The 27,059-nt window shown below is 35.2% G+C and overlaps 1 protein-coding gene across 1 annotated transcript in view; it reads left to right on the top strand.

The window, feature by feature from the left end:
- Positions 1–25,477, top strand: part of CFAP47 (cilia and flagella associated protein 47) — a 138,669-nt gene extending 113,192 nt beyond the window's left edge. The window contains exons 57-65 of the mRNA XM_053455984.1: positions 1,891–2,047; positions 6,630–6,725; positions 10,226–10,385; positions 10,909–11,003; positions 14,300–14,458; positions 18,044–18,215; positions 18,486–18,647; positions 22,373–22,541; positions 25,190–25,477. Of these exons, the coding sequence (XP_053311959.1) occupies positions 1,891–2,047; positions 6,630–6,725; positions 10,226–10,385; positions 10,909–11,003; positions 14,300–14,458; positions 18,044–18,215; positions 18,486–18,647; positions 22,373–22,541; positions 25,190–25,399 (1,380 nt within the window). The 3' untranslated portion in view covers positions 25,400–25,477. The remainder of the gene's footprint in view (positions 1–1,890; positions 2,048–6,629; positions 6,726–10,225; positions 10,386–10,908; positions 11,004–14,299; positions 14,459–18,043; positions 18,216–18,485; positions 18,648–22,372; positions 22,542–25,189) is intronic.
- The last annotated feature ends 1,582 nt before the right edge of the window (positions 25,478–27,059 follow it).

Consider the following 27,059-nt stretch of genomic DNA (forward strand, 5'->3'; position numbering starts at 1 on the left):
ATTTGATAGAGCCAATTATTCTGCCTATAATTTGTGTGAATTGAATCTTTGTAGAATAAATAGATTTACAAATATTAACTGTTCACGTTCTACCTGGCAGCAGAATCCCAGTACATGCTACTGTCAGTGTTTATGGGTTGAGCGCGCTCGCCTTTTTTATCCTTTAGATCCAAATGGTAATGTGATGCACTGCTTGTTATTTGCTGCTACCCACTGTACAGCTCTGTAGATTATGATGGGGATATATAAAAATGTATAGATTATTTTCTGAAATAACAGAAACACAGATAAAAAAATAAGGTCTTAGCATCTGGTTTGAACATCTCTCTTCGGGGCTGTCTTTAATTCTTTTCAAAGCAGTGTAGGATCTGAGATATCTAACATAAATCATATAATCTGCCCTAAAGAGCTTGCAGTCTTTTTTTGGACTCCAGAGGTCGGTTTGGAGAGCTTCTCCATGTTAAAGCTGGGCACATTCAAGTAGGAGGTGAATGATTAAAGGGCAGTGGGCTTTACCTTAAAATGTCACTAGGGGAGAGGGGTGTTGTGTGACTTTTTTCACTTCTCCTTTGGATATTCAATTAAAGGGAATATATTTGCCCCTGTGGTAAGATGGACCACGAGCATCTGACTTTTTTGTCGGTTCATTCCTATGAATGCACCACCGTAATCCACCCCCCTAAATATATACTTCTCGTAATGTTAACGCAATGCTTAAAATCTGGCCAGATGTTAGGCAGTTAATACTGTATATCATTCTTATGCAGCTAGGAAAAAATCAACTTTGTTGGCAAAAAATGTGATGTGCGCATATAGATTGTGTGGCTTATAGAGAACCATTTCTTCGTGCAGCTGCTTCTAAGTCCTCAATTACAGAGAAGGCTGCCATCAGGGAGCTGTGGACATAGTAAATATGGTACTATCAACAAGCATAACAGGAGTGCTTATAAGCTGCTGGCACATCTACAAAGACTGTTGAAAAATGTGCTGTTCTGATGCACCTGGTCCTTAATGAAATTGGCAAAGAAACTCCTTTGAGATATATACTGTCTCCCAGAGAGTTGGCTATTTTTGCAGTTTTTATACTTGAACAATGACTAACTGAAACAGAGCCAACACACTCCTAAGTACTTTGCTGTAATATGTGTCTGCGTTCAACAGTAAATGTGCTGTGGTGAACGAATCTCTAGTTTAATCCTGTAGTACAGTGTATAATATAAATCGTCATAGTTTAAAACACCAATTTGTGTTAATAAGGGTTCATTCATACGCATACATTTTATATCGTTATTCTACCCTCCACAAATTTAGCACAGTTTCAGCAAAAAAAAGTGTGTGGCAGGTGAAAACTGTTCAAAAGCAACAGTTTGGGGAGTTTTTATGAAAGAAAAGTTGTAAAGTGACAGAAGCAAGAGAACCACTGAGTAAAGTGTTGGAATTCATTGGCAGAATTCTGATAATACCGTTATTATAATGTATTGATTTATGCAGCCATCATATTACGTAGAGCTGATAAGACTCAAACCTTATTCCTTGTTCTCATCTTAGTTTCTGGAAAGCTTTATCCCATGCATGTTTAAATCACTGTATTAACCTCTACCATTTCTGCTGTCAGGGTGTTCAATTATCTACTACCCACTCAGTAAAGTAAAACTTCCTTACACTACATCTTAACCTCACTCATGCTTGCCCCCTGCTATGCCCTTAGGCTGTGGTGCTAAAGCAGCACTAGGGGGCGGATCTACATAGTAATGATTGCACGTTAATTTACTATTGGTCAGGCAGTGGGTGTGGCTTGACACTACTCCCCCACCCAGATTTAATTAAAACTAATAAACCGATATTTTTAATCTAATAATTAGTAATATGCCATTATTCTCTTTGTGGCAGGTGGAGGAATGGGTATTCCATGTCAGTGGAGTAGGACTCATACCCCAACCAATGGAATCAGTGAGCATATGTGCCAGTGTTGGAAACCTATCCTCGATAATAATTTCCTTCAGGAATCCTACTGATGAACATGTCCTCATTGATGTGATTCTAACGGGTAACGTATTACAATAGCTGTTTAACAGTAAAAATGCAATTATTTTAAAATTGCTTTGAATTAATTCAATTACAACTCGTGCCCCAGTGTAGCTAAAGGTTATAGTAAAAATAATGAGACAGTCCAAACGAACATGCTTCAAAGTGTTGTAATGATGAATATCTCAATTAATGTACTGTCTAAAATCTTAATGGAAAATAATAGCCAAGAAAAAAAATGGGAAAAACATAATTCCTGTACTTTTTATATTCCTTTGTGCTAAAAGAATTGACAGCTGTAGTTTTATTATTAATCTTCATTGTATTTTCTTTGCATGTATTTTAAAGGCAGAAAGCTTATCTACACAGTAGCAAGGCTAAAATAATATACCAATATAGACAGCTTTTGTAAGGTTTTATGTTGTATATGTATACCTGAGAAGAAAAATATAGAGTTAAGTAAAATCCTAACATTAATTAAATTAGAATGCATTGATTTTGTTTGTGATCACTGGCGCCAGGGGCTACTTTTTCTGAAATAGCACAAACTGCTTCTTCCTCTTCTTGAGCTTTCAAGAGCAGAAGTATACAAGAAAGAAGGAGGCAATACTTTTGTTGCATTTGTATGGGTGAAAGTTAGAAATACTATGAGTGTTAGCCTTTGTGTTACAGGAAAATGTAATGTAGATATACATAAACATAAAATATTTTTCACTACCTAGCAGATTCATTATAGTAATGGAGAGTGGAACTGACAATTAAATTAACACATACTGGTACAGAGGAAGAGGGGGTTCCTCCTTTTACCAGGCTACAATTTCTTAACCATCATTTTTCACCTCCTTCTAAAAGCATACATCTTGTTCCTCCAATGTAATTCTGGAACATGTAACCTCAATTTCCCTACCATACAGAATCCACAAATCTCGCACCTTCTGCTTCACATAATACCATCCTTTGCAAAGTAGAAGCTTCTTATTAGGCTTTTCAATTACAGGCGATAAGCAGAAATGTTACAGTGTGATCTTTGATAAGGAAATGGACAATATAGCAATGAACATCATGTATCATTTATCAGAGTTTAACAATAGCAGCACATGGGTACAAGATCAGAATGCATCCGATTATTTATTTGGCCCATGCTGTGTAAAGGCAACTCCCTAATCCAGACAGCTAGCACAATCCCAGTAGCTACCTATTGCCTAAGGCTATGTTCCTTTTAATTCAGGAACATCCAGTTTAATGTGTCATGTCATTATAATTTTTTTTGGTCTGTAATATCAAAAGGAAGGGTTTCTGTATACACAGTGTATCACTTGAAATGGCACCTTCATCAAAAAGTGCTTTGGTGCGTTCACTGCTCAGAAGTAGTTTTACCTATTTGTCTTAATTTCTGTAAAATGAACATGAACCAGGAGTTTATCTTACTGTACTGTAAACAGAATGCTAGTTTATCAAGCTAAATCAAGAAGAAAATTTCAAACACATACAATTAAATATTCTGGCACAAAGCAATGCTATGTAAGCATGAGTGGCATAATATAATTACAATAATCTTAAAATGTAATGGCTTCTATACATAATCTCCTCTTATATGTGCTGAGTTCAAAGAATTCTGTCCAGTAAGAGAAGGTTCTGTAGTTTGTGTGTTACGCAGTTAACTTAATTGGACTATTGCATTTAGAATCAAGAGAATAGGTTTAATAGAAGAATAATAATTTGGCGAGCTTTGCTTCCCAAGAGGAAATATCTCACACCATAGTACATTAATACCAGGAATGACAAAAAGATGCGGAGATGTGGAGGTGCAGCCTCCAAGATTCTCAGTCAGCCTTTTGGCTGTTAAGGACTAGGGGAGAAAACCAATGAGAAGTTGATGTTCTGTAGCATCTGATGAGCTATAACTACCCATCTATACCATGATATGTATCTTGGGTCCTCCAGCAGTAATTTCAGCATCTTTTAGGGTTTATTCAGAAAACATTGAATTGAAATTGTTAGCATTTTATGAAGACAACTATGACAAGAAGAGCAGAATTGTTCCTGAATAATGCACACTAAAAATAAGTGAAAGCTTTGAAATTCCTCAAGCAAACTTTTACCTTCCTAAATAATACATTCTGCAGACTGCAGTTCAGTGCACTAAGTCTTCATTATATACTTTACTGTTGCATGTAAATGATTTTTTTTATTTTAAATATATATGTCGAGAGTAGAAGAAATAAAGGGGTTTAAGATAAAACATGAACTTTTTACCCAAGGAATTTGTCATTTAATTTTGTCTTTTATCCTGGCAAAGAAATGTGTTAAACTACCCTGAACTAATTTGTCCAGCGGGAAGTCCTAGGGCTTTTGTTAACAAAAAAGGCCCTCTCTCTTAATTTCCCGTAACAGATTTTTTTTTTATATCAACATCTGCTAAGACACCATTTATTGTGCATAACCAACCCTCATAACGTGGGCATATATAAAAAGGAACAATATGGATAGCAAAATATTCAACAAAGCTGTTTTTGAATTACTAATTACAATTAGAAAACATTTTCAAGTGCAAGTGCTTTGCATTACATTTTGGTCTTCTTTTTTAGTTGCCAACATACTAGATAAAAATAACATTTTACATTATTTTATTAAGTGCCATTATTTGTTTTTTACTAACTGAGCAATGGCAATATAACAGCCTAGTAGTATCAAATGAGGAACACACAGATCCCTTATGTTACCTGTTTCAGGCTACCATACTAAATAGGTTTTATTAAATTCATTTATTGTGCTAAATGTCTTGGATGGGAAACTTACCCGTTACGTGCATATTTGAAAAGATTTTCATCAACGAAAAACAAAACTAGCAGATATTGATACTTCAGAAACAAATGTGTTCCCATGGAAAAAAATAATGAACTAGTGCAAATGTGAAGGAAATATTTTTCCTACTGACTCCATTTTATGGTAACCCATTTACGTCATTACGTGTTACACATACAGAAGGACTAAATTCACCATCTTCACTACATATTCTTTCATTTGTTTCGGTGAAAGCTGCATTTTCTTGTCTTGTAAGGATCACCTTGAAATAAAATTAATAAACCATTGGAAGAAACATCTTGACACATCTTTTTATTTTCCTGAAGTATCTGTGAAGATTACAATGCTGTAATAATCATCAGAAATAACATAATTGGTTGTATGTTATTGCAGAACTGCTTGGAAGACATTTTTATTCTCTAGAGGCAATATTGTGAATTATTTTGTCCAACATGAAGCAAATATATCACAAATCTAGTAAATATAGAAAAAGAATGTGAAGGATGGATGCAATTCTTGGCAGTCAATGCTCCAACAATGCTTCATCATATGGTTAAATAAAAAAAAAAAACAGATAAATACAAAAAAAAGGAGGTCCAATGAGATCCAACCCTTAGTATCAACAGACTATAGCTGGGGATCTTTTGTGGTGCCTGTCCATTTTCATGTTTGCCTTTTTATAAAGTTCGGAAAGTTGGAGATGTTCTGTGGTGTCCTATTGTTCATACTTTTACATACTTTAAATCTTTTACATAATGTGATTTTAATGTGATTTTAGTGCATTTGTTAGCACTATATGAATCAGTATGCATCCATCCATCCTTCCATGTTGAAGAAGGACCAGACATTTCTTTTCAATGTAAGGTCAGCGCAATGTCTATTTTCTCTCTCTCTCTCTTTTTTTTTTTTTTTATCAATTTAGGTTTCCTTTTCATTGATTCAACATTTTTCAGTTGATTACATTTAAGTTGATTTTCTTATTTTTGCAACTGAAGAGTCAGTGTTTTATAAAAGTAACTCTATCCCCTACTAACTTCTGTGTATGTTTTTAAAAATAAAAAAGGGTAGTCATGATCCTGTTTTTCAATAAAGGGTTGAACAGACACAATGATGTTTTATTCACCGTCATAAAACGATGTTTTATTCACCGTCCTTGTATTTCAACAAAATACGAAACCTTTCTAAAAGAAATGATGCTTGGTGACTTTCCGAGCGTCTGTGCATGTACCATTGCACAGGCCTTGGGATCACGGGTAATTGTTTGCTGTAAGATATAAAGCTGACTTTCAAACAAATATTAAAAAAATAGGAAATAAAACCATGAACAAAATACATTTTGGGGGGATTAAGTAATTAGTGAGATGAATCAACACTACATACTTTCAGTTCTGTGAGCTTGTTTCAATCTGAACACAGTGGCCAAGATTGCAAAATTAGCATATCTTTTTAAATCATTAGACTTTCTACCACAAATCTTTTTTCTTCACAGTTTTAGTGATTATGTTATTCGATTATGTTAATAGTCAACAATCAAAAATACTGAAATGTAATATAATTTCCAGGTTAGAGCCTTAGATTAGTTCAGGCAAGTAAAGTGATTAAAAATGCAAAGAGAAAAAGAAGGGAAGGGAGATGCTGTCACCTCCTATTTGAGAGTATACTTTGAAGAACATTCATCCGTGAAGTACTTTCATTAGAAAAGGCCTTTGATCAAATTTCAACTCTTGGTAAATCTATTTCCTTGAATTTGACATTGAAATCTAAGAGAATTTTCCATCTGTTTTTGTGGTGTTTTTCAGATCAAGAACAAACCATGCATCGTCTCAGTGCATCTATTCTGCGCCATTCTATCAATAAACAGCCTGCATTCTCTTTGCCTCTGAAACAAACTCAAGGTACCTACTTTACTACTTATATACTGATGTTATGTATATGTACACTAGCTATTTATTTTCCTGCATTTATACATTTTTATTTTCAGGGGCCAAGCTTTTTGTTTTTATTTTAAGCAAGAAATCAAAGTCTAGCAGTTGCATCTTGTTATTTGGCCTGTCAAAATGGTTTCCTAATCTGTAATTTTTATATATATATATATATATATATATATATATATATATATACTGTATACACAATATTTTTTAATTGTCAGAGTGTGTCAGACATTAAACCACTTAGTCTATTTACTCAAAAGTGGATCCATCAGTTGATTTAAGGACTCACCTTCTACAATGTGCAAAGCAACTCATGTATTCACTAATATCAACAAATGCCCTCCACTGCAACTCATAAACCCCCATTTTAAAAACAATGTAATACTTAAATAAAAAAAAATGTAATTGATAAGGGGTTAAATATAAGTTAACCCTATGGACAGGTCAGTCATACCTCTTAAATAAATAGCAAAAAAAAAAAATAGCAAAACACTCTGCCTGCTAGGGTGACCACATTTTATTTCTGCCATTCAGGGACACACTATGAATCACATATTCCGGCGCTCAGCATGAAATGCCGGCACCGCGACCGAGCTAGAAGCCCCGCCAAGTAGAGTGAGGGGCGCCGAGCAGTTGCTGAAAATTTATTCATGAACGACCACTTGGCTCCCCTCTCCTCTGCGTAAAAAAAAAAAGACGGCTTTGATTGTTTTTAGATTAACAAATGTATCACAATTTTAAAGGCTTTATTTAGCAAGCACTTGAGTGTTCACTAATCTGGCCATCACATTAAGCTAGAAGAAGCGTACTTGGTTCTTTGGTCCAGTGCAACCTACTGAAGTCACGTCACATGAGTTTATGCACTTTGGTAAAAGCACAGTACAGCCTTCGCTTGCCATGCAGAAAAAAAATGTAAACCTATAGGTACCAGAGGACTATACAGTAAAAAGAATGCACAACCTGTTACAACTCATAACAGTTCCATAACGAGACACAAAATCAGTATGACTGTGCCAATGTGATCTGATTAAAAATATAAGAAATATCTAGGCATCTGTGTTTATAAATGGGCAGAACTTTTTTCTTACAACTGACAGAATATGTTATAGAAGAAAGACATTTCATTCTGCTCATCTTGCTTGTGCAGAAGATCATATGCATTAATATTAATAATAAAACATCGCATTTCCACAGTAAGGTGAATGAGTATGGTATTATGCAGGAAAATACAAATTAACTGTCAAACCTGATCAAACATAACTCAGACTTGCCAAACATTCAATTGTACCTGAAACAAAAGCAATTTCATTCCCCTTTGTCAGAAAATGTTCTGCTTTATGCATACCCACACAAACATGATTAATGAAATAGATAAAGCATTGCAATAAGATGGTGTTTAAAGCAGAGCTCTCTGTCTTCAAGAACGGCTTTATATGTTTTTAATAAAATGTTTATTTGCTAAATTCCATTACCAGCATAATCATGGCAACAAATAATAATTTTATTTGCATGCAAAAATTGAGATTGTATTTAGACTGGTGAGTAGTTAGGGGATTATCTAAAGGTATATACACTGTGAAGAACAGAAACAAGTATGTAGTATTAAAATATTCAGAAACAAATGTAAGCAGTTGATAAAAGAATAATGAATACATACATTCAAAAGTTTGGGGTCACTTAGAATTTTCCTTTTATGGAAAGAAGCACATTTTGTCTAACTTCTAATGGATCAGAAATAAAGTGCAGACATTGTTAATATTACACATGACTGTTGTAGCTGGAAATGGAATAGAATATCTTCATAGGCGTACAGAGGGCCTAATGGTAGAGAACATTTTCAGCAAGCATTGCTAATGTCATTCAATATACAGGACAAACCGGCTAGCTATATTGCATTATTTTTAGGATTATTGGATGTGGCTAGATATTAGCCCTGATTAGTCATAACTGCACGACCGCTTTATACCACAGCTTATCAAGCATACGTAAGTCCCATACAAACCATGAACTGTTCTGTGGGTAGCCACTTGGGATGTTCATTTTTGGCTAGTTAATATTACAATAAACAGAATTTGCATGTCGCAATTAACACATTTAATGACAAACAAAGGCAAGAGGGCTCTGTCCACAAAGAGCTTACAAGTATGCAAGGGCTAGTAATCTGATACAACAAAATGAAAACCGCAGGTAACATAATTTCCAAAGTTACTGCTCTGTGTCTTTTTCACCCTCTATATACTTTTCCGTATTGCCTTTTTTGTAACCATTCTTTCCTTATACATCCAGCAGTACATTGACTCCTCACATTTTTTGAAAAATTATTTATTTTTTAATTCATTGTTCTCCAGTCAGAGGGCTGCCTGCTAGTTTATACTACAGTAGGCTTATCATTTCATCTTAATTAGGTACACTGAACACCTTCAAATTTTCTAGGTCGGAGAAAATTAAAATACATTGCAACGCATTGCTTCAATATATAATCGCCACTTTCAAAGAGGCATTCATTATTAGTAAGTTTATTGTTTTTATCAAATTGGTGCCATTAGATCCAAATAAGTAATTTTGCTATGGTTACTATAGATGTGCTGTAAATGACCTCCATCCCCAAAGGTGTTTTTTTTTTTTTTTTTTACACAGATTTGTATAAATCCTTTTTGGTCTTCTTATTCTATTTTTCTTCATTATCTATGTCTCTTGCAATGTTTTTCTGCCTGAATAATTCAGTGTTTATATCTGCTATTATCATTTCAAGCATTTGTCTGTTATTGTACTATATTTTAATTATATAAGTGCTTGCCTTAGTTGAACTTCTTTTTTAAGGATCCAAGAGGAAAATGTTCTATATCCTCTTAAGGAAATGCTGGTGCTCAGATATGGCTTATGTGAATTGAAGCTGTTACAGGTTCCGATGGCCAGTATCACATAGATGTACTTGCATTTCAGAACATGTACAGTGACACAGCAGCATATACATTAATTAGATGGATTAATGTAAGCCAGTGTACATGTTAACCATTATGGAGCTAATATTCATTTATGCATCCTAACATTTAAGATGGCTAGTGATGCACGTTGGCATGTTACATCTGGAGGGGATATGCCAATCCATGCATAGAATACCAGTTACAGAGTTTCTTTTCATAAATGTTCAAACCATTGGGTTGCAGTAACAATTTATTTTTATTAAAAGTGGGACATGTACAAAGGCCTAAGAATGGTTTTTGCTTGATATTGCTGTGAAAAAATTATTGTATATTGTGTGTATATATATATATATATATATATATATACACAATTATATATAATTTCTTTCTTTTACGGTATGAATTTAGAAGTATTAAAATGTTGTCCTATTAATTTATAAAATGTGCATTTTGAATTTGTTTTGTCTTAGTAGTTAAACAGAGGAGGATAATTTCACACTGCAATCCATTCATGCCTTGGCTTTTCTTTGTATTTTTCAGCTATTGCTTTAGCTCCCAAGGAAAAATTTGACATCCCTGTGTTGTTTGCCCCAGACACAATGAAGCTTTATGAAGCTCTTGTTGTGGTACACATGGTGAAAGCAGATGGTGAGACCTGGGCTCAAGATGACTTAGAGGAATCAGTCACAGAGCTGAAAAGGTAACAGACCAGTCACGCCATTTCTTGCATCTTGTTGGCGGAGTATCTGCTAAGTTTCAGTAGAATCATCCCCCCCAACAAAAAAAGACAAATGTAGTACTTTGTGTCAATTGATATAAACATTGTGATTATTTGAACAAAATAAAAATTCTAAACACATAAGCTATGTGACATAAATAGAATTCCCTCCAAAAAAATAATACTGCGAGATTTCAAGGAAGCCAATGATATTGTTTATAGTACCGTAAATATATGCAAGTTCAGTGTATTTTCCTGGTATGCCTAATTGTATTAGTTGGAAATATCTATGGGCTAAGAAGTTATTTGAGCTAAATATTTCTTTACGTATGCGCATGTCTTTATATTAGGATGTACATTAAGTACAGGATCTCTGACTGGTCATTAGTATGACACAAAATCCCCATTTTCCAATAAATTCTGCTTCCACTGTAAACACAGATATAAAACAATTGTAAAGTGGTTGCAAACAAGACAACTAATTGCATTGTACATTTTTAAACAGCATAACCAGGACAGAGGAAGGGGCCATTTCCGGGATACGATGGATTTATCCCGTTCATGGGATACCAGAAGCCTCACCTTCCAAATCATCACCAGGTATTACTGACAAATGGTTACTATTTATACCCCTTACTTTCTAATGAAGATGCCTGTATTTTCTCTGCATTTATCTATGGAAATATTATAATATATTTACACACACATACCCTGAAGAAAATGGATGGTTTAGTGGACACAATAGAGCAGGCATACACCTTTGTAGCATGACCCCCCCCCAGAGAAACAGACAATAACTGAGAACAGTGTATTAACACAGTCTCCTCTATTTATCCTCCCTTTATCCCTTAATCCTGTCATTTTCCGAATATACCTTGTTCTTTCTTCTTGGCTTATCTTTAGCTGCTATGCCCTGTCCAATTCCTTTTCTTTTTTTTTCTCTTGGTTCTGATTATTATCTAGAGCATATCAATGGAAACTGACATTGGTCATTAACATAACCATTATATATTAATAAAGAAAACATGGACTACAGTAAAAAAAAAAATATATGTGTATGCATTCTGAAGCTGAGCTGTGTAACCTGATATATTACCAGCATATGCCATATTATTTTGAGGAGGGGTTGTTATTTACTCCTGTGTGGGTTTGGAAATGCAGTTTTAAGCTGTCAGTCTTGTAAGCAAATAAATACATCTGTTAGTACTGATAGAAAGACATGGATTTCTTTAAGATGCCAAATAAAAGTCCTTGATTACTTTTGGAAGGAGGTCATCTCCTGCTGGTTCAATGTACGCAATCACCTGTGAACAATTTAATAATCGGGAAAACACATAAAAGTGTGTAAAGCACAAGATGATTAACGTCAGAAGAGAAGTACGGTAATAGCCTGGAATTAACCAAAGCCCAGAATAGACGATACGCGAGAGTGCAGAGCACCTTCAGTTGTCATCCAAACCACACAATGTGATCATGGACTGGACATCTCTCATAAAAATAAATGTACATGTGGGGGGGGGGGGGAGTATACATAGCGTGACTCTGTTATATATAGTTAAAATATATATATATATATATATATATATATATATGCACTCACAAAAATAGTGTGCACAAAGACCAGCTTTAGATCAATAAAATCAATCAATAAATCAATAAGTCAATATAGCCACCGACGTCCTTTGCTTCGTTAGGCAAAGTTCTAGCCTCCTCAGGGAGCTTGCGGAGTGTGGCAGACATTGGGATTTGGGATTGGAGGAGACCTTGGATAGTGTTCAGAATATATTTGTCTGTATTTATATTTTAATTTATATTTTCATGTATAGTTTAGGGGTTATATTATATCTTCTGTGCTGTTAATCAAAAATACCTAGAATGTTAAGATGTTTTTACGTACTGCACGGCTGAATGTTTGGAAGCTGTTAGTTGTATTTATTAGCTACCATTTTATTACTTTTATTTGCATCTGCACACCTACGCCTGCATTGTAACATTACATATTTCAGTGGTTATTTCTTAAGTCATAAGGGGCACAAATGGGGAATGCTAGCATCTAATCTTCCATTTTGTGCACAGCATGATCCTATTATAACCAGTTTAATTAGCATTGAAATTAGAACATCTTCTGGTTGTTTCAGGTTTCTTTTTAACCTTCCATTACTTGTACTTAAACCAGAATACATTTTTTAAATGCCCTTATTAGAAAATAGCAATATCTAATTTGATTGTCACTTCCATTCTGAATTGGCACCACCATTTAACCTGAACAATTAGAAGTAATGTGATTAATCTATATTAAATTAATTTCTACTGTGTCACGACCACTGCTTAATGTATCTGATGCTCCATTTCTCCAGATCATGTTTGTATTTAATCCAGTCTGGATCCAAAAGCACACTAAACATTTGTGTAGATTTCTCAAGGGATGTCCAAGTACCACGTTCTTCTCCACAATGCAATTAGTTGAACTATTTAATTAGACTCTCGCTCTATCTGTTTTAATGGTAATTTGAATAATAAATTCATCTTTGGGAACTATTTTTTGTCGCATTTGTACATATTGGATTAATGAAATAATGTAGAAATACATTATATACCGTATATATATATATATATATATATATTTATATATACATAATATATTTTTTATGGTGATAGTAATACCAAGTTCCAAGTTCTTCTCCACAATGCAAGTTGAACTATATAATTAGACTCTCGCTCTATCTGTTTTAATGGTAATTTGGACATAAATTCGGCTTTGGGAATCATTTGTCGCATTTGTACATATTGAATTAATGTAATAATGTAGAAATACACACATATATATATATATATATATATATATATATATATATATATATATATATATATATACACACACATTTTATACTTTACATAATATATTTTTTTATGGTGGTTGTAGTACCTAACAGATATTGACTGTAATAAAAAATATATAGCCGACATACGCCCTCAGGAACATGCCCAAGAAACAGGCTCAAAGTCACCTAGCCAGAAAATACTGATTATTATAAAATTCAGAGATTTCATTTTTGAAAAAATATATGTAGTATACTGTGTTTACGTGTGTATGAATCTTGAATAAACTATTTTTATGCACAACGCTTGAGAACCATAAGTACGTTTTGCACTATTGTAAGTAACAAGAACAAAATGAGCAGATATTCTTGAATGATATTGATAAAATCATTGTTGGTAGAGAATAACATATCTTCCAAGGATACTTTAAATGGGCTTAAAAGCTCCCAACGGAAAAATTAAACAATGTGACATTGTTGCAAGGTATATTATTGATAATAATAAAAATTCTAAATTATAGCGGTCATTAGCTCCTCAGCATCAACATATTGATTCAATGGCAGTTCCATAGTAATTTTCAGTTATTCTTTTGTTCAGTATATTTGCTTTTAAGGAAAACTGTTAACCACTATTTTTATTTATAAAAAAAACACATAGTGTGAGTGAGTAATATGTTTAAGGTGTCTCCTAATTCACCCAACTTGCATTTGTCTGTGAACCTACATCTAATTTGACATGTCAAACAGTCACTGTCATGCCAAATCTACTGGTGGAATCTTTATTGTCCAAGACATAGATTGTCCCAGATTTTTAGACATATGGAAGCCATGTCAGTTTCCATTCCAAACATCCAAAGCCACTGGTGCTTTCAAAAACATTTTCAAAAGTCTTGGGTGTGAAATGGTTGGAGCAATGTCTTGAGTGTATTGTGTGGCATTCTAGCTCACTGCCGTAGTGTAATTCCAGAGGTCAGATTATCACATTAAATAAAAACAATCGTTGAAGAAACCAGAGACCTTGTCAAATATGCATTTATATTATGATATTTGCTTACAGCATGATCTTTTTAATTCCAGCTGTTGTATCCTGTCAAGCAAGAAGTCGGACTGAGGAGAGGATAGAAGTGTTGTTAACTGGTGCTGTTCCAGGTCAGACTGCTATGCCAGGAAATAAATCCTGCATGAGACAAGGTGAAATGTCCAACCAAATACAGGAGGAAGTTCAAGTCGGCAATGGTATGGCTCTTAAATTTGTTGTCATTGCACTATAGGTTTATGTATGTAAATTTTGAATTTTTTACTACTCAGTAGTTAGTTCAAATGCAGGCTTACCTTTTATGATTTTGTTGTCTTGATCATTAAATTACAACTGGCTTTCCTGATGATAATAAAAGGGAGAGAAAAATAATATACAAATTGATAAAAAAATATACCTTCAATTCTGGTGATCGTATCCAGCTGCTTAAAGTAAATGGAACTGCTGTATCCTTTTATCACCTGTGCTGGTGATCCCAAATCCGCTCCGCGCTCCTGAGCTGTCACAATACCAGCTAATACCTGCACAAAGACCCTGCTATTCACACACCACCCACCACTTTATTAGAGAATGATGAGCTCTCCAGGGGAATTGCCATGTCTGACATCTAGCTGAGCTGACTAATAACTGTCTATATAAGTCAGATATGGTTTGTTTAAAAAAATATGTGATTTTATCTTAATTCGGCTCCCTATCTATCTGTGCCTTAACTATTCTTCATCTTTGTCTGTTACAGTGACAGAAAGTTTTTCTACGTCCCCACCAATAATTTTGTGCCTTTCCTAACCATTAAAATATAAATTTACATTAGCTGCATCCTGAAAACTGACTCTGTTATGTAATACAAATGTGTTATTGGTATCCACCTACCACACCAACACCCAAACACACACACTCACCAGGACAGGCTCTGCCACACTGATATCCAAACACACACACACCAGGACAGGATCTACCATAATGACACCTAAACACACACAGCAGTACAGGCTCTGCCACACTGATACCCAAACACACACACACCAGGACAGGCTGTGCCACAACAACACCCAAACACACACACACCAGGACAGGTTCTGCCACACTGATACCCAAACACACACACCAGGACAGGCTCTGTCACGGCAACACCCAAACACACACACACACACACACCAGGACAGGCTCTGCCACACCGACACCCAAACACACATACACCAGGACAAGCTCTGCCACACTGAAGCATAAAAAAATTTTCTACACTGCTTTGTCATTAACTGCCCCTTTTGTATTTTTGCCCCCTTGTGATGCCCCAGCCAGGCCCCCTTTAGTATTGAGTACGAAGAGCTGAGGCACTGCTGCCACTGGGTGTGTGTGCATGTATGAATGTTGGTCTGCCAGTTTCCCGGTGGTCCCTTCTGGCCCTGCCCACAGTGTCCAATAGGCGGTTCCAATTTCAGTGGCGGGGCAAAAGGGGGGGCGAGGAATAAACTAGGCGGGGGAATTGCACCCCCTTGCCCTCCTGTAGCAAACCCAGTTGCAGGGGATACCAGGGGCTCTGCCTGTACCCTACGATGCATCATAATAGGTAGGTATGTACAGACAGGCAAATAATGACACAAGAGGCTGGATATATATGCAGATGCACCACGGCAGGATACAGACTTTGGTTAGGAAGCACAGAGCGGACTTGGGATACGGGAGCACGGGCGGACTTGGGATACGGGAGCACGGGCGGACTTGGGATACGAGAGCGCGGGGCGGACTTGGGATACGGGAGTGTGGGGCGGACTTGGGATACAGGAGCGGGGCGGACTTGGGATACGGGAGCGTGGAGCAGACTTGGTATACGGGAGCGCGGAGCAGACTTTGTCCTCTGGCAGACACAAGGCTGAAACTCCTCAGACAAGGCATGTGGCTGGAACAAGGCTGGGAGCCCACAGACTGGGCACTGAACTCATGGCAGGGCACCTGACAGGCAGCCCTCAGGCAGGGCACGCGACAGGCAGTCCTCAGGCAGGGCACGCGACAGGCAGCCCTCAGGCAGGGCACGCGACAGGCAGCCCTCAGACAGGGCACGCGACAGGCAGCCCTCAGGCCTTTTATAGATAATCAGCATTATCTAATATAAAACTTCCTTATGATTAATGGAGCGCTTCTACTAATTGGACCTGGTGAGTTCTTCAATAAAATAAGGAAATTACTTACCATAGTGTCGTTGTTGGTGCCAGATTTTAGACTCTGACAAATTTTTGGGTTCATTTTTGGCCCATTTGTTTTCAAGGAAACTAATTATATTCTCTGCCCATTTTGTTCTACTGAAAATTCGGAGGCATTTTAAATTTGGGAATGAACTTGGTTGCCCGTGCCCACATTCACTTTCACCAAAAAACATCCAGTGAGCAGCAGCTCTGTGGTATAAATTCATATTGAAAGAAGTCACAGGAGAATGACTGGACAGAAAGTCCACAAATACTCTTTACAACTGTAGTATACAGAAGAACATCATAGCCTGAAGTGTTAAGGCTGCATCATCTGAGGACTACTGTAATCAATAGGTGTATCTAATTAAGTAGCCTCTGCCTTATATCTGCTCTACAACAATGCAATTACATTAACAATGACTCTGTGGTGTATAATATTTTTCTGTGCATGCACATTGTGTTTACAAACTATATAAATATGTATCCCAAAAGTGCAACCGCTAATTTACTTGCTGAATATGAATTTAGAAGAGTAATAATAATAATACTTGTAAAGTGTTGTGATATTTTGTTGTTTTGGGTTTTAATATGAAAAACACATAAACTTATGTATTCTACTGGCCGGGATTTATTTTGTTTACATCCACTGTGCTACCAGTATCTTATTTTATCTCTTATAAATCCTTCTAAAAACCATAGCAATTTCTAAGTTATTTTTGTAAGAAAAACATAATTAGGTCCAAAAGCTAAAAGACAAGAAAAGCTACACTTAGCTCATTGTAAGGAAAAAAACAGCAGCATCCAATATTGGGTTGTTTTGCATAGCATTGTATAATCTAATGAAAACTGACATACACAGTTGGGATTCTGTATTCATGTGTGATAAAATATTTTGGTTTACAAAAATACCCCGCCTCTTAGTCCAGTACCAAGAAAATTAACTTTTAATAAGATATGAAATAAAGAAAGAAGCACAGAAAACAATTATTATTACAGTTTCTGAATCTTTATATTCCAAAAGTGTATAAGAAGAGTCTAAACTTATATGGCTAGATAAGCTTCAATGTACTTGCATCAACCAGAAAAAATACAAAGGAGCAAAAAGAAAAAAAGCACAATAAATCCAGCTTGCATACAGTATGTTATGTTAATGTTAATGAGATGGTGGGTTTGCCAAATAAAATGTGGTCCTTAAAGCCCAGAAAAAACAAATAATTTCCAGGAGATATTATTATTCCTAGTAATTTTTTATAGTTCAACACAACATTTTTGAGGATTGCTAGGGCTTAGTACCAAATTCAATAAAGTGAAAAACTGCATCCACCAATGGAGCTTAATATAACCAATCACAGAAATATCCCTGGGTGTCAGTACGATTGTATAGTTTTCATCTGTTTCATGGTGGTGTTACAGGTGGCTCTGTAATCGGTAATGCTCCAGCTACAGAGGGCAGAATAGTGTGTGGTCCATGTGTGTAAGGACCCTTCATGATTTTACAATGACAAAGAAAGCATCACTTATTCTGTAATCTGAATTCCCTATTAAAAGAAAGTGTGAAACAATTATATATAAATGACATAATTAACGGTATATTCTATTTAGGTTTCCACACAGCGGAAGAATTTTCATATGAAATGAGGTATGATTCGGAAGAAGTGAAATCCCATCTGGAGTCTTCTGTGGCTATTGAACTACTCGGGAAAGAACGGGATGCACCAACTGGCATTGTAACATTAATTTTCAACATCATTTTTGCACCCAACAAGACCATGAGGTAAGTTTTTTATTTGTAAATTTCCATGGCTAAAAAGCTTTAGCCTTTATAGTCCAAAGCTCAAAGTTGAGTTTGACAATTGCGATTTTAAAAATGATGCTCTGTATCTCTCTGATGTATGATTCACCCCACCTAATATCTATAGAAACTAATTTCATAACTTTACAGGGAAATGCAGAAACATGGGTATATGTAATTGTTTGACAAAATGTTGACCATGACCCTGTATACATACATAAACCACAGTAATAACTGATTATATGATTTTAGACACTCTGCCACATTAGTGGTCCAGTGTGCCACAGGAGGAATATGGAAATTCCCCATAAAGCTGGTTGCCACAGAACCAGATGTGGACGATACCATTCATATTGAAGCCATCGGCCTTAACAAGGAATCCGTTGTGGGCTTCAGGCTCACGAGTCAGACAAGGTAAAAGCAAACAATTTCTCGTTAAGACTTCCAAAATAAATTCTACTTCAGTGACTCGGAACAAATGTTACAACAATCTTTAGTCTTTCTTGTTTAAAAGTCTGTCTTCAGCTCATTTCCTTTCAAAAGAATACAAATGGAACAATATGCACGTGAAAGTAATTTGATGTTGCAATTTTGAATCTAAAAGTTTTTCTGGAAACTTTTGTCAAGCGTTATTAAATCAAAAAGAATTGTTTCAGGTGATGATCTGTCTGACAACCTGCAACTATAATGATTCTTTGGATCCACTTTAATGCTACCTTCACTAATGCTTCTCTTATCGGCTTTCATCCAAAGTGCTATTTCAGGATCAGAACTGGAGCAATTACTTTTCCAATTCAATAATCTATCCCTCTTTGTTTGACAGGGCTATAAGTAAAAATGTTTGTATCACAGTTACATTGCAGCTGTATAAGTGATATATATGTAACATTTTTGTTAGGATCCATTTGCATGTGTTTTAATTCAGAAACAAAACACTATCCAAGCACTGATGTTTTAAAGAGACACGTCATCCATCATCTGCACTTTAAAAAGGGGCGAGATCCCTTTACATATTTATGTTACTGCATAGTCCCCCCATATTCACTTGCCCCTTTCCTCACTCTCCAGGCATTTGCTTTGCAGGAGATGTGTTCAACTTTACATGTATGCCAAGGAGCCGCCATCTTAGCTTTCTCTTCTCAGAATTTTCATAATCATTCCTGGCCATCAAGACATTGATCACTGTACAATGCGGTTAATTGTCTTATTTTTTATGCATCCAATACATTTTCAACTACTGTGTACAAATAAACAGAATAGCTACTTTGAGCATTTAACAGCAGCAACTTTCCTGTTTTTACTATGCCTCTGTTCACCGGTAATGTCCCTCTTGCTCAATGAACGTACCCACACAAATTATATATTGATTTTCTTTTACAACACAAGTAGGGCTTTTTTCCTTACGTAAGACATTATTTTGTCCGAATAAAATAAAAAAAAAACCCACAAAACAAAAAATAAAACAAGTTTTTTTTGTTGTATTAAATGTATATAAATAATACAGATCTACAGCCAGTGGAGAAAGTACCTACATTTTATCTATTAAAATGTCTTGATTTGGGAACTACCATATATGGCCAGGATTTTCATCAATTTCGTTCTGCATAGAGCAAATGTTTCAAGTTGCGTATCACAACTTCATTCAAGTTTATCCTCTTACGTCGGCGGCTGCCTACCATGCTTAGTGCTGGGATATGAAGACATATCTCGGTGCGATGTATGTGAGCAGTGGAGTAAGGTCACTAAGGAGGTGAGAATGTACCACTGCTTCCATTAAAAAGTAGACATGTTTAGGGAGTGTGAGTTACTAAAGCACAAATGGCACTATTTAGTCTAACTCAGAATTAGTAGTACAATTATTAACAGCCCTGGCTTTAGATTTATTTGATAGTTTTGATCATCATGACATCTTCATGTCAGGGTATGAGAGCTAGCATCTGTAGATACCAATTTTAACTGTAGAAATTTGCTCTTCATATAAATAAGATCTTTCCCTCTTTCAGACATTTTAGTGTGTCATTAGACATTTTTTTAGGTAATTCACCCCTTTTCGTGTTTGAAAAATTAATGTGTAATGTAAAAGGTCAGTTTGCACCTGTCATCAGCCATTGTTCGTACAAAAAACCTACACCAATACTTTTGGATTTCACACTAGCCCCACTAGCTTGTCTGTGCAAAAATATTTCATAGGCCCTTTCTTGCAAAATTGTATTATCAAGAACCTTGCTTTTTCCCCCTAAATAATTCTTAATTATTTTTATTATTCTTTTTCAGTATTTTCTTTTAGTTATTCTTGATTGATTTAGGAGGATTTCTGACTTTTCATTATAGAACAGCCCTTCTGCTTACATATTATTACAGATTATCTTTGTTATTATTTGAACAATATCCTAATGGAATCCTTTTAATAGGCGGAAGACTTGTGTCGTATAACACGGGAATTTACAAGTTTGTTATTCACGTTATTAAATGTAAAATATGTTTTTCCTACTTTTAATGTTTGGAACCAAATGAATTGCTAATTAGAGATATATGTGGCTCTATAATTATTCCAGTGGGGACTTGTAGTTGGAATTAAGTTTGTAATTGCCAAAGATTTGTGGAGTTCGGGTCGGAGTGTAGGAGTAGGTTATTTGAATGATTTTAATTTTAAATTCCACTGGATGATTAGATTGCAATTATAACATTAAATACTTATTTATTTGTGTACATAGCATTTGGATTTCTATGCATAGCAATGAAAAAGGTCAAAACGAGCAATTAAAGAAGAGGGCTTATTTTAGCATGCCACTATTTCATTCTTTAGATGAATACTGATTTCACCAAAGCTTGCTGTGTAATAATTATGCAATTTATTTTATATCTTTCCCTGCCAGAGTATTTAAGAAATGTGTAAAAGAGCAGCAAAATTATCTCTGCCGTTCCAGTATTCCGGTTTATGCAGATATGATTCTGCTATTTAGTAATAGAAATGTGCAACATTCTTTAATCTGAAAAAAGAAACACATCAGGACACTATTAAAACTAACAGAATAATAATTGTGGGTCAGCAGGGCCAGTCCTAGACCAAATGGCACCTCAGGCATGAATACTCTACACCCCCCATTTTTTTAATATTTTATATAATTTAAATATTTCACTTGAAAGCAAATTTAAAAAAATACTTAGATATTTTTCTAGATTTTAAACCATTCCTGTACTCTGCAAGAAACAAAATGACATATTAATTAACTACGCCAATTAATGATTGTGAATATCATTAATTTTTTTTTTCAAAAAAAGCCTTTCTAGACAAAAATGTATCTACTTTTTATGGGTACACCAAATTTGGAAATGTGTAATCGTCTTTGAACAAACATAAGATAAAATAGGCATTTCTTTAGGCTATGATTAACCATGGTCATAAAGGACTATTTTATTTACACAATGCCTGTAGAACATTGCGATGCACTCATACTCCACAAGCATTGAGCTCCTACATTGGCACTTTAAGGGAGGAAAGAGGAGCTGGGATATTCGATCCCAAAGGCACATTGGCTAAGCTAAATAGGGACTGACAATATGCTGTTAGAAAAAGAAACCCAGAATGAGAATAGATCAACCAATCAAAATTAACTAATCAGAATTAGTTATAATAGCATAATTATGCACATAGTGGTGAGGTGGAGAGACCTTATAAAAAGTATCTGTTTTGACAGACTGACTTAATTGTGGGTAATGTTTTTTTTCACTCTGCTCTTACAATTTGTATTGCTCTACTATTTAAAGCCAGAACACTGCATGCATTTCCTTCCTCTCTAGACATGTCTGCAGGTTCAGCGAGGCGCTAGATCCAAGGTCAGATCAATATAATTGTAAACCAATTCCTGTCAGTGTTTGAACAGCAACTTGTGGTGATAGATTGAACTGGAGCTTGCTTCTGACATTGATATTCTTTTAATCAATGTAAGCATCAGATAAATCCTTCTCAGATGTTTCAAGATTATTTACAGTTAAAATAAATATCACCTTGACTCAACAAGCCATGTTGCCTTGAAAGGTTAGGCATCTACCTTCAGGTAACTTACCTCTTCTCTCATCTTGGTCAATGTTCCGATTAGTGCAGACTCTAACTGAATGCATTTCTGTGTTATTCATAGGTTCCCGGAGCCTTTCAGTGCATACTTCGTAGCAGGCAGTGACCTGGAGTTTTCAGTGTCTCCACAAACGGGAGAACTCCTTCCTCTTGGAACGACTGGGACCCTCATAACCGTTGGATTCAAGCCAACTATGTATAGCAAAAAGCACAAGGCAACACTAGTAGTACAGGTGAGCCATCTTAAATAAATCTATGCCTTAAATACTATACGGGTAATATTTTACACATAATGTATTTATTAATGTATTTGTTAATATACCTTTCGCTGTCAACCAATTTGCATAATGAATACATAATTAATCATACATTTTGCAATTTTTATATTTATATATATTGCACTGATAAAAGATTTCCTTAATAATGCCCTCAAATTGAGACCAAGTTGGTTCTCAAAATGTTTTCTGTGGGTCATGGGTAATATTCAGGAAAAAAAAGCATAACAAAAGTAACAGAACTTGTGTGCATGTTGGATATTATACTATCCACTCAATAAGTGTGTTCATGGGAATATCTGAGATGACAGATTACATAAGCACTATTTTGCTTCCATATGTTCCAATAAAAATATATCCCCTGTAAAGCCCATTGTATAGGCTGCATGACACACTATCAACACCTTATAAGATCCCTGTTGTATGTTTATGTAACAGAGTTGATGTTGAGTATGATGAGTACCAAACAGTATGCATGACATTGTATAGTTAACTAGCATGGCAGACCCTGTATCTCACACCCATGACAGCAGCAACTAGAACAGTGTCCCGTAAGCCTGATGCAATACAAATCTTAAAGGCATCTTTAACTTGTTCATAGGAATCATGGCATACATTCCAAATCTATGGAAGGTTTGCAAAGTTGTTTTCTTCCAGTTCTTTTTTTCAAAAACATAATGCTGAAGAATGAAGAATGCTAGCGATATATAAATATGTAATATCATCTGAATGGACTCTCTTATGAAGCTGCTGCCATAAGGTTTATTGTAAGATCGAGAGTGAGAAATCCCTTGGTCTGTTTTCTGCTAGCATTATTTATCAGTCATGCCAACGAAACAAATGTATTTCTGTTGTTGGCAGTGTGCTTTGTTATCTGTAACATATTAGCAGGCTACCTGTGAGGGTTTTGTTCAAAATGGCTCTGCTTGATTCGCCTTGGTGGCCAAATATTAAATATCGGTATTAGCAGGTTTTGCAGCTTATTCATAATTTACATTGCTTTTGTATAAAGTATCTAGCGTGTTAACAAACATGTTTTCTATGTTCTGGCTTTTATTCCTATAATTGAAAAGGATATACTGGAGTGAGGTCTTTCTTGGTCTAATGAGGCGCTGTAGTGTTCTTGGGGATTATTAGACAACTACCTACTTCACTCTATTATGTACCCATAGTTTCTAACTGTCTTGATATGCCATGCCAGTCCTGATTATGTAATGTTTTGTTTAAATTAAATATTGTTTATAAACCTTGAAAACGGCAGAAACGTTTTCCTCCTGAGTTTACCTTTTAAGTAAATAGATATACTATAAAACCTCTGTCACCAGTAAAATCTGAATGATAAAAAAAAATGTATGTTTTGTATAACTTCGTTTAAACAAGCACTGCAACTTGCTTTTCTTTGCAGACATAATACGGTGGGTGAAATATTGAAATTCAAAACAGAATATTAAAAAAAAATGATCCAAATGCATTTTCATTCTCAATGATTGTATTCTGACAGCATCATCCCCAGCATTAATATTGGAAACAATTGCAAAAAGTGCAAGTTTCTTCAACAGAGAAAAACATTTTGCAGAAAAAGCTAATGCATATGTAAAGCTGTTGGTACCCTGATAGAATGTGAAGTGGTTTATGTAGTAGCTTCTTCAGTGGGATGATGGAAACGATTTCATATGTACAAATATACTATTTCTCATATATTGTAGTAGGGCATATGCACAAATGTTCGCACTTTGCCCATTGTTTGTAGTCGTTTATACAAGTAGTGTCTATATTTAAATCATTTAAATCAGATCATGCTACATTAGCTTTAAACATTGCACTTAAAATCTCCTCGGTAGTTACCAGTGTTGCATCTAGCTATTTATACGCAACTGGTTTGGATTAGTCCAGTTGTACATCATCAAGCAAACATACAATACTGATCCAATACGTCAATATTTCTTTGTTTACAGTTTTGCGTTTAAAGTAAACAAATACATGTTAAGTCTGCAAGTGTGTTGCTCATCATATAATTAGCTCCCTCCCTATCCAGGTAAGCCATGTAAAGCTTTACAACAAACCGCTTTGACCACAGGCAAAAGACAGAGAATATAGTTTTATCATATTAATAGTTCTCATAGCCAGCCCATAGATCCCCTATGTGTCCTTACATGTGAATGATGAATTGATTATTTGACCGCTGCACACCTGACATCCTACATGTTTTTTGAATGCTGATGATCATATTTAAGAAGGATTGCTTTTCATGTAAATATAGTACTCTGCTCAAGTGTTAAAGAGAATAAAACATCTATTGCTGTAGGTCTGTCCTGAGATTTAGCAGCGGTTATAGTATTATTTTACACTGATCTTAAGCTTAAGGAAGTCAATTAATTTCCTTTAGTTTTACCTTTCCCATGCATTAAGAAACCTGTTAAGAGCCCTTCCAGGAATATTTTTTTTTCACTTTGTTAAAATAAGATTGTATTTGTGAATACAACTGTTCTGTGGCCCCAAATTAGTACTGTGCTTAAACGATGCAATTTGTGTAGCATTTCAAATAAAATCTATATATTTTAGTTTTCCCCTGTAACGTTTTATTTTTATTTTGTTTGGTTTTGCAGACAGCAGCCATGCAATGGACTTATGAAATTATTGGCGTGGATCCAAAAACCACACCTCGCACCAATGTCTCCCCGAAAATATGCAGCAGGAATATTAAGCAACCCACAAGTGGAAAGCGGCGTAATTATATACGTGAAAACCTGAAGCTTATCACAACGTCAGTGTCCTCTCCTATCAAAGGAGCCCCTTTGGTTTTAAGAACAAAGTAAATACTTGTGAGAGGTCTGCAATCTTTTTATAAATAAAATCCAGACAATGATTAATAAACACCGTCTGGCATTGCTTAACCAAACGGCGCTACTCAATGTAAACGCAGATACATTTTTATGTAACAGAAAGTACTTTTTCATTTCTGGTGCCTATATGTCATTTCAACACATTTACGATATGCCTTATTCTTCTTCTAGCTCATTATATATGGGTTGCAACCACTCTTAATTGACAAGACAATATTTTTAAATCTGTCCAGGAAAAGACACATTTGGATTTCTGTCCTACTTGTGTGTCAGTACCTTACTTGCATAGCGATGGAAGAAAATTATGTTCCTTAAAAGAAAAAAGAATTTGTAAATCGTTCTGGTTCAAGTATTTGGCAAAGTTTTGATTCCACAATGTCAGTGCTAATGTGATGCAATAAATAAGATGCCTTTTTTATGATGATGTAAATTTTCACAGTTCTCCATACTGTTAGTACTCCAGATCAGGAGATCACTTACCTCTCTTTTAACTTGCCCACTGAACAGTGGTGCTACAAGGAGCCTGGTCGCCCCCTAGACCCTACCACCCTATGCTTTAGTATGAGTGTATTACAGTGTTCTACAGCCCTAAATGCCACATTCGTGTGTATGCATGCAAAACATAGACTTAGAAATATATTTTATAAATCTCTTACTCTCTTGAATCAATATCTACCAATAGGTCACGCAGAAAGTCTTCCTAAATAACCCTCACCTGACCACACTCTGAAAAAAAAATGTCCCTCTTTGGCTATTTGATGTGTTGGAAGCTATGTATTATATACAGTCATATACCTATTATTGATTGATTTAGATTTTTTCTTCTATTTACTCACTTTGCATTTTGTTTAATGATAAAAATAAACTATTACATTGTCTATTTTAGTAAGCATTCCTTATTTACAGCATTTTTTCACACCTGCCTAAAACTTTTGCACAGTACTATATATATTATATATCACCTGAGATTTCTTTACTTCGTAGCTTGATTTTCTACAGTGATTTTTATGTCATCATTTGCTTACAAGGGACTGTAATACGTTTTGTTGGCATCTATTCCATAGGAATGATTATTTTTGATGTGAAAAATTAAACCTTTCATTTTATAAACAAATGTATTTTTTTTTTATTATAGACTAAAATATTCTGTTATTCTGCTATTTAACTCCAAACTGTGACTGTAATTGCGTGAACCACCTTAAAAATATGTTTCAACTACTGCACCTTGGATACTCTGCTAACTGTAATTGCTAATAGCGGATTCTGAAAGTCGTAACAGTTTGAAATATTTCAGTAATTTGAAACGTCCTTGCAGGTCCAGCAAGTACTGATTGTCGTCCAAACTGAAGTACATTGTGTTAGATAACTCAACCCAGCATGCTTCCCTTTTGTTTTGCGACAAGCATGAAGATAAAAAAAAAATCTCTAACAGTTTAAAGTGATTTAACAAAAATCAAGTGAAAATTGCAAAGCCATCCAAAGGAAAATATGGTTCCCCCCCCCCCCCAACCATAATGCAGGGATTTTAATTAATTCATGCAAAAAAACCCAGGAGATTGGAATCAGATGGTAACTGTTGATAGCACCTAATTACTATGATAAATTATATATTTAGACATACACTCCAACTATT

Source organism: Spea bombifrons, chromosome 2, assembly GCF_027358695.1.
Source record: "Spea bombifrons isolate aSpeBom1 chromosome 2, aSpeBom1.2.pri, whole genome shotgun sequence".
In the NCBI taxonomy this organism is placed as follows: Eukaryota; Metazoa; Chordata; class Amphibia; order Anura; family Pelobatidae; genus Spea; species Spea bombifrons.